Consider the following 9,543-nt stretch of genomic DNA (forward strand, 5'->3'; position numbering starts at 1 on the left):
CCCAATAACGTACGAATGAAACATTCAAACGTCAAATCACGAAAGTTCGAACGTGTGTATGTTTGAACGTAAAAATAAAACGTTTGAATGAAAAATATCGAACGTCAGCCATTTATCGTTCGAATGCTAATCGGTCGGGTAAACATTCGAACGTTATTTTACTACGTTCTTTAATTTTTGAGACGCATTTCTTTTAAAGATAAAAATAAACCTAATTAAAATTATTAAGATATAATTAACTTCACCATTTAAATTATCCTCGCGTCAAAGGTTCCAAATATTTAGTAGCCAGGCAGATGCATGCAACACTTCTGTCCTCGTCTAAAATCAACTTGAATCATGCTAATGCAACCCCACATTAAGGAAAATAACACACGGTTTTTGAACCAAATAAATAAATTACTTGAGTGTAAAACACATGGCTACGAAAACTATTTTTTATAGCATCCGTTAGATCTATTTTATAATAAAAATAATTTTATAATCTGACATATAACATTAAATCACATTAGTTTGTAGGTTTAGAACTTTGATTCTTCTTAATTAATTTATTGACAACTTGAAGTATTGGGGATCAACAACCTTTTTCACACCACTAATTTGCTTTCGAACCGAAACGATAACGTACTAAGGCTTTGTTTAAATAGTAAAAATGTTTCATCTCATACAATTTTATTTTATTTTATTATTATAATTCTTTTAAATTTTCACATGAAATATAATAAATAATTCAACTTTTTTAAATTTTTAAATAATAATAATATTATAAAATAATATTCTAATAATATCATTGTACGTGGGACTGTTCCAATAATGGACTTTAGACATCATTCTTAACAGATACAATCAAAGTCATAAATTGATTTTTAAATAATTGGACTAATTTAGACTTCATTCTTGGCCCTTATCGATCTGTAGTACTCGATCGGGTGCGTTTCATAAGTTTTAAATGAACATTTACAAAACTTATTAAATTATTAAGTTTTATTTAGCAATCTTTTAATGATACACTTGACTAAATTCGTTATCATCTGATGATATTGCATATAAAAAAATTGGATTCCTAGACTTGCATGTTTCTTTATATTTTGGCGCTGTATATGGCATTAAATGAATCCAAAAGATTTTATAAATTTAATTCAATAATTGATTTGTATTTAATTGATTTTAGCATGCATGGTCGACGTTATTGCCAAGAAGTTGCCGAGAAGTTTCCACCTACTTCTTTATATATAATTATTTATTTGCGATAACAACACTGTAGAATTGGACCTCTTGATAGATAGTACTCGCGCATAGTGAGAGTCTGAGAGCACGAATTCTTCTTTGGCCTTTCCTAAGCTTCCTGTTCTTCATCCTCTTCATCTCCTTCCATCCGTCCATGGAATCATGATGCATTCTTGAGCATCATGATGCATTCTTGAGCTTTAGAGGTAAAGATGTTGGCCACAACTATATTTCTCATCTAAATCGTGCTTTGCGTCAAAGTGGATTATTAAATTTGGATTCTGATCAATAGTATCCCGCGACATGAGAGAAAAATTGAAAACTAATGGACAAAGAATATGACAAATTGGACCAACCGAATGGGTGAATTATTATTTATTAATAACGCAGTTTCCTTTCCTTTTGATCAGGACTTTATTATCTACACGACTTAAGTTCTTGTTTTGCTCAGCAATAGCTAAGTACTTCACGACGAGTATGCTTTAATTTTTTTTATTCTTATGTCGGGAAACCTCTCTGAGACAGCACCCTTTGAATGGAGTGATTGACGTTATTGCAGAGAAATTTCTACTCACTTCTCTATAAATATTATTTATTTAAGATAACTGTATATGTAAAAGTTTGGTTAGAACTAAGTGACTAAGTTGATAAGTTTGGATATGATTAGGCGACTAAAATGATAGAGTTTATCCTATCATTAAGTTCGTAATTTTGGATGAATGTAAATTATTTATTGACTTTATCTATAACAATATTAAGTTTATCTAGGAGGTATTAGAGGTTGTTTAAATAAGTCATAAGTGTGAAAATCGAGTCCCAAGAAATTTACACTTATCCAGAGTAGAAGTTAATTTGAAATTTGTTAAAATGTTAGCATTCTGTCAACGACAGATTCGCTCCGTCAGCAGAGTCCTATTGATACTAATACTTATTTCAGATTGCTTATTTAAAGGATCCTATTGGTTATGATATGTATAAATTCAGATCTGAATATTTTCTAGACCACTTTCCAGTGCATATTTTGGTAAGAAAATTTTGTGGAGAATTTTCATATTGTTTCTTTCAAAAAGTGTGATCGTGTTTCATGTTGGAGAATTGATTGGTCGAGTTTCAGCCACTGGAGTTCCAAGAGAAAAGCAAATGTTTGAAGATCGTCATAGATTCTGGCTGCTACTGCGGTAGAAGACAAATGTGTCATCTGTCTGGTCAAGTAAGAGTGTCAATTGATCACAAAGGTTTTGTAATTGAACTTTACTTGTAATTGATTTTCAAATAATAAAATTGATTTTTCTGGCTTTGGCTGCCCGTAGGGTTTTACCTTTAAAGGGTTTTACCGTAAGGTCTCCCTTCGATACTAATCTTGATGTTATGTAATTTATTTACTTTATGTTATTGCTTAATTATTAAATAATTGCATGATTAATGACTAACTAATTTATTGAGTGAGTTGGTAGATATTTCCGTTGCGTTACAATACATGAGTACTTGGGTAATTTCAATAACACTACTCTATAATTGGACCTCTTGGTAAATAGTACTCGTGCATAGTGAGAATTTGAGAGCACAAATTCTTCCATGGCCTTTCAATTAGAAGCTTCTTCCTCTTCTTTATCTTCTTAATCTCCTTCCATCCGTCCATGAAATCATGATGTATTCTTGAGCTTTAGAGGTAAAGATGTTCGCCACAATTTTATTTCTCATCTAAATCGTGCTTTGCGTGAAAGTGGATTGTTAAATTTGGATTCTCTATAGTATCCCGCGACATAAGAGAGAAATTGAAAACTAATGGACAAAGAATATGACAAATTGGACCAACCAAATGGGTGAATTATTATTAATTTATTAATGTAGTTGCCTTCACGACGATCGAGTATGCTTTAATATTTTAACCCTTTGAATGGAGTGGTCGACGACGTTATTGCCGAGAAGTTTCTTGCCACTTCTCTATAATTTCTATAATTATTTATTTGCCATGCATAACACTACTCTGTAATTGGACCTCTTGGTAAATAGTAATCGCGCATACTGAGAGTTTGAGAGCATGATGACTTCTTCCAGGACCTTTCGATTAGGAGATTCTTCCTCCTCTTCATCTCCTTCCATTCGTCCCTGGAATCATGATGTATTTTTGAGCTTTAGAGGTGAAGATGTTCGCCATAACTTTATTTCTCATCTAAATCATGCTTTGCTTCAAAATGGAATCAAGACTTACATAGACAACAATCTTGAAAGAGGGGAGGAAATTTCACCGGCACTTTTCAAAGCTATTGAAGGGTCAATGATTTCTATCATTGTACTCTCTAAAAACTATGTAGAATCTAGGTGGTGCTTAGACGAGCTATTGAAGTTTCTTGATTGCATGGAAACAATGAAACAAATTGTTCTACCAATTTTTTACCACGTAGATCCATCGGAAGTACGGCATCAAAAAGGGATTTTTGGAGAATCCTTTGATAAACTTGGAGATAACGCAAAGAAGTTGAAATGGAAGGTAGCTTTGAAAACAGTAGCCGATTTGTCTGGTTTCCCATTAGCAAACAACTTCCGGTAAACTTTGCTTATATATACTTTGTCATCATGTTTATGAGTATATGAAGCTATATATATTTGAGATATTTATGTGGAAAATTGAGACAAATCCAGGATTTGACATGGGGGAACCGGTGAAGATATAAAACCATACAAAAGGACAACTATTTGATATTTGTGATTATTTTTGGCATTGAATAATTATATGCAAAACATGGTTAAATTTAATTAGAAATCCTTTTGATTATGGGATTATTCTGAATATTTTATGTTTATGATTATTTTTGGAATTGAACTTTTTTATGCAAAACATAGTAAAATTAATTTGGGAATCCTTTCTGATTCAGGGATTTAATATCAACTACCACTACCACATTAGTTTCACATAAAGTTTATTGAAGAAATAGAAGAACATGGAATAAATATATATATATATATATATATATATATTCTTTCCTTTTGCCCTTTGTGACGTACTCTTTTGATGAATTGCAAGCAAAAGCTAAGGAATAGATGAATATATATGGAATTTCGTCCATCAATTAACTGTTGAATATATGAGAGTTGGAAAAAAAAATAAGAAATGGGTGGGAATTGTTTATTATTTGGGTCATATAAAGAATAAGATTTGGACTGTTGACAAGGGAAAAAAAAAAAAAAAGCTTTAAATAAGTAGTGGTTTTTAGCTTAAATTTGTTTCAAGATATATATAATATATAAAGACTCACAAATACTCTTAAATTATACGTTTTAGATTTAAGGGAGGGACGGATCGACAATGGGAAAAGGTATTAGTAAAAGAACATGTTATAACTAAATACATACAAAAGAAGGAAAATGTAAGTTGACAATGGCACAAGGTCACGACAAATGCACAATCTAACATTAAAATATTCAGATTTAAGGAAGGAAAAATAATATATACTTTAACTCAAATCATATTTATATGTCATTTATATGTGAAATGTCTAACACTTTAAATTTTTTTCTCTTTTTTATTGATAGGGATGACGAGTCAAAATTTATCCAAAAAATCATTCAGTGGGTGAACCCAAAAATAGTAAACCGAACACCTTTAAGTGTTGCCAAGCATCCAATTGGGATAGAGTCTCGTGTACGAGACATTTATCAGCATTTAAGTATCGAAAGGAATGATATTATACGCATGGTAGGGATATTCGGAACCGGTGGAATTGGGAAGACAACTATTTCAAACGATATTTATAACCAGATTTCTTATCAATTTGAAGGAAGTTGTTTCTTGAGAAATATTAGAGAAACTTCAAAACAAGCGGAAGGTCTGATTCAACTATAGAATACACTTCTTTTTGAGATCTTACGAACAAAATTGAATATTAATGATGTTGATAGAGGAGTCGGTGTAATTTGGCATAGACTTCAATCTAAAAGGATTTTACTAATTCTTGATGATGTGGATGACATGGTCCAACTAGAAAATTAGCTGGAAATCATGCTTGGTTTGGTTTAGGAAGTAGAGTCATCATAACAACAAGAGATCAACATTTGCTAGATAACTTTAAAGTCGATTCAAGATACGAGGTGATGACTTTGGATGACAATGAAGCTCTTCAGCTGTTTAGCTTGTATGCTTTTGAAGAAAAAGAACCGTTGAAGGATTATGCGGACCTCTCTAAACAAGTAACAAACTATGCTCAGGGTCTTCCCCTAGCTTTAAGAGTGCTTGGTTCAGATCTAAAAGGCCAAAGTATACATCAATGGAAAAGTGCATTGGATAAGTATAAAAAAATTCCCAACCGAAACATTCAGAGAGTACTTCAAATAAGTTATGATAGTTTGGAAGATAGTGAGAAAGACATGTTCCTTGATATTACATTTTTCTTCAAAGGAGAACCTTTGGATAAGGTCACGGAAATATTTGATAGTTGCGGTTTTTTTCCGGTTCATGGGATCTAGAGGCTTAAAGACAAGTGTCTTATTACTATTAAAGAGTGGAGTGATGAATGTGTTTGGATGCATGACTTGCTACAAGATATGGGTCGAGAAATCGTTCGAGAAAAATCATCCAAAGATCCTAGCAAACACAGCAGATTATGGTTTCACGAGGATGTTCGTCAAGTGTTAGAAGAAGATATGGTAAGAGTCACAAAAGAAGTTCTTGGGTTTTACATTTATTTCCTTTTTATAAAAGAGAAATGTAGCAGAAAATATTAACTTTTGAATTAATACCTTGCCTAGTGGAAAAAATCCTTTAAATGTTCAAGGATGAATTTGTAGTTATAAATAGAATTCATTTATTTATTAAGATGAATCACTAAAAGAACCATATCTAAATGTCCTTTTTCGTTTCAAATATCCGAATATTTTTCTAAATTAGTGTCTACAATCTCTTGTAGCTAGCGTTTGTTTTATGAAAAGTTAAAAGAGTAATGTATGTAAGTTGGGAAAGAAAATACAGTCTTTTATGTTTTAACGTGTGAATATTTAGTATTGGAAAATAGCATGTAAAGATAATGAGAGAGTAGTAATTTTTATGAAATAATATACCGTCAACTCGAAAATTATTAATTTTAGCAAATTGTAATTTATGATCGACTTTATGCGCTAATTTTGCTAACACTCTTTATATATGCATTCTCTTAAATCAGGGGCCAAACGAAATTGAAGGCATAGTATTAGATTTACCCGAAGGTGATGAGAAAATAAGCTTGCATCCGGAAGCATTTCGATATATGAAAAGACTTAGGGTCTTTATAAATCGTAATGCACGTTTTTCTCATGGACCTAATTATCACTCCGACAAGTTAAGAGTCCTTGATTGGTATAACTATCCTTTACCATATTTGCCACATAATTTTCAAGGGAAGAATCTCATTGTCTTTAGAATGCGTCATGCCATTATCAAGGAATTAGGGGACGAATTCAATCCCAAGGTACATATAATTATATTCATCAATAATTTTTTTTTCTTCTAAGTTATTTAGTAAACTCCATTCAACTTTTTTTTTTCTTTTACAGAATTTGACGACCATGGCTTTCATGCATTGTAATTACTTAACAGAAATTCCAAATCTTTCAAGCACCCCTAATTTGAAGGAATTGATTGTCAAATATTGTTCCAGACTAGTTAAGGTGCATGATTCTGTTGGATCCCTAGAAAAGCTTTCTAATCTAAGTTTTGGGAAATGCACTAAACTTCGAATTCTTCCAAGAAGCCTTAAGTTGAGATCTTTACGTAAGCTTAATCTTCGTAACTGCTCAAGCCTTCGTGTTCTTCCTGAAATCGAATGTCAAATGAAATCTTTACATAGATTGGTTCTATATGGCTCTGCAGTAGAAGAACTACCTTTATCCTTTGGAAACCTCGTTGGACTTAAGGAATTAAATCTAGGGTACTGCAATATTGTAAAGAAGATGAGGGAGGATGGACAATCCCTTGATCTGCCTAATGATTCTACAACAATGGAAGCCGAGGCATCAAATTCAAGCAATGGGAGCACTGCATTACAACTGCCGAATCTTCAAATTAGTTGTTCCCATTCAGAATCAAATTTCTTTCCACTATATAGTTTCTTTACCATGTTTAATTCCTCGGCTAGTTTGCATTTGTTGAATCTATTGAGGCTTGATATTGTTAGCCTTCCCACGAGCATCAAAGGACTCACTACACTAGTTGAACTTTACTTGTGCTATTGTGAGAAGCTTGAAGAAATACTGGAGCTTCCACCAAATATAAGTGACATAGATGCTACGGGATGCAAGTCACTAGAAAGATTTGGAGAAGTATCAAGAATATTGGAATTCAATGGAAGCCACATCAGATCACTAGAATCAATTGGATTGACCGGCTGCGACAAAATGCATGTGAATATATGGAATGATAAAGTGAAAAATCCTTTATTGTGGAAGGTATGTATGCGTCATCTCATTTTTAATAGCATGCATAACTCAAATTGAATTGATGATGATAGTACTGGTTTAACAGGGACTCTATGATTATGATGCTACTTTGTTTCCTAAAAATCATATTCCAGACTGGTTCAATGATTTTCATGAGTTTTTAAAAGATAATGAAATTTTGAAGGGGCTTGATGATGATGTCCGACCGAGGGTAAAAGAAGAGTGTGTAATAGATATTGAGGGACCACACTATTTGGAGGATATAAGCGGAATTGTATTATATGTCGTAATATTTTTTAAAGATACTGCGACGGCATGTAAGAGAATTTGTCGTGCTGCTAAGATAACCAGTAATGGCTCAAATGATGTATGCCGTATTCAAGAAGGGGTACAATTGGTTAATAAAAAATGTCATGGAAAGGTAAATAAGGCTGGATATGCTGTTTGGGTGGGGTACTCCAATCTACAATCTTTTGACCTCAAGGTTTTGGACAATTTGCGAGTTCAATTTTATCCCGAAACTCTTCGTCATGCTAGGATGGTGCCGTTTTATGAAAGTTACAGAGCCAAAGTGGTATACAAGAATAAAAGGAGAGCAAATAAAAAAAAAGAAAAAGAGATGAAGCCGATGTTGCAAAAACTCCTGAGCAACAGAAATTCAATTAATGATAACCCCAAGTAAGTAAGTCGCCCTGTTCATACTGTGTTTTGGTTGGGATATATATCTTTCATGTGTGTTTTTGGGAAGAATAATTTTATTTGAGAGTCTTTACACTACATACCATCTACATAACATAATTTGATTTATAAGATCAAATTTTAATTTTGTTCCTTCTCTCTACATATTATTTTTTTCCATCACTTTCTAATGCAAAAAAAAGTTATTATATTCTCGAGCCAGTCTGTAAACACACAATTCACATCACTTAAATGGTAAGATTTAATTTGTAATATTCAAATTTTAAAATTTATGTTTTGATGGTGTGCTCTATGCGCCGATTTGATAATGGAATTTTTCAAAAAGCAAAAAAGCCACAACAATATGGACTTTATCATAGAACTATACTCATGTACTGACTTCTTCTGTAGATTTTAAAAATCTCTATTCTTTTCTCGGATGATGTTTTTGGATTTTAATACAGTGCACAACTATATTCATGTTCTTTTCTCGATAGATTTGGAGTTAGAGCTTCGACTTATTTGAGATGGATGAATGACATGTACGTTTAAAAGAGCTGAATCTTAAGACCACTACACTATTGCTACTGTCATCCATCCATCTCTCTCTCTCTCTCTCTCTCTGTCTCTCAGTCTGAAGCTTTTTTTTTTTTTCTTGAAAATTTAGAGATCCTTCATTTTAATGGAGAGGCAGGTCTAATTCTTTATGAGAGATACAAGGATATCATAGAAGTTTGATTCTTAGCTAGTCTAATTTTTGATGATGTGGTTCACTTGCCCCAAAACAAGTCTTTATGATTGGTTCAAGTTTAAATGTAGAATCATCATAACAACAAGAGATCAACGTTTGTTAATTACTTGTGACATTGATTTAATGTATGACATGAAGGGATTGGAGTGTGACCAAGCTCTTCAACTACTTAGTTGGCATGTCTTCAAAAGAGAAATGGATTAACGATTATGTGGAACTCATTAAACATATAGTACGTTATGCTATGGGTCTTCCACTAATGTCTCCAAAGATTGCTCGTTATCCTCCTCCTCCCATGTCTTCAGCTTGCCAAATCTTTCACTCTTCATACTGCTTCTCCATAATTAAATCAAGTAATAGAACAACAAACAAAAACCACTACCTCAGTTCTAAACCTTTCTGTTTCCAGGAGTATATTGTGCTTATTTCTTCCAAGCAAGTTCTCAAGTGATAACTGATCATATTTAATTGCAGATAGT

General features: G+C 32.6%; 1 protein-coding gene across 1 annotated transcript; it reads left to right on the forward strand.

Annotated features, from left to right (window-relative positions):
• Positions 1–3,271: 3,271 nt before the first annotated feature.
• On the forward strand, positions 3,272–3,778 carry LOC108994534 (disease resistance protein RUN1-like). Its single transcript, XM_035690672.1, has one exon. The coding sequence runs from the start codon at positions 3,272–3,274 to the stop codon at positions 3,776–3,778; it is 507 nt and encodes a 168-aa protein (XP_035546565.1).
• The last annotated feature ends 5,765 nt before the right edge of the window (positions 3,779–9,543 follow it).

Source organism: Juglans regia, chromosome 6 (assembly GCF_001411555.2).
Source record: "Juglans regia cultivar Chandler chromosome 6, Walnut 2.0, whole genome shotgun sequence".
Lineage (NCBI taxonomy): Eukaryota > Viridiplantae > Streptophyta > Magnoliopsida > Fagales > Juglandaceae > Juglans > Juglans regia.

Coding starts and splice junctions, on each gene's coding strand:
- LOC108994534 (XM_035690672.1), top strand. CDS start 3,272: ATGACTTCTTCCAGGACCTTTCGATTAGGAGATTCTTCCTCCTCTTCA.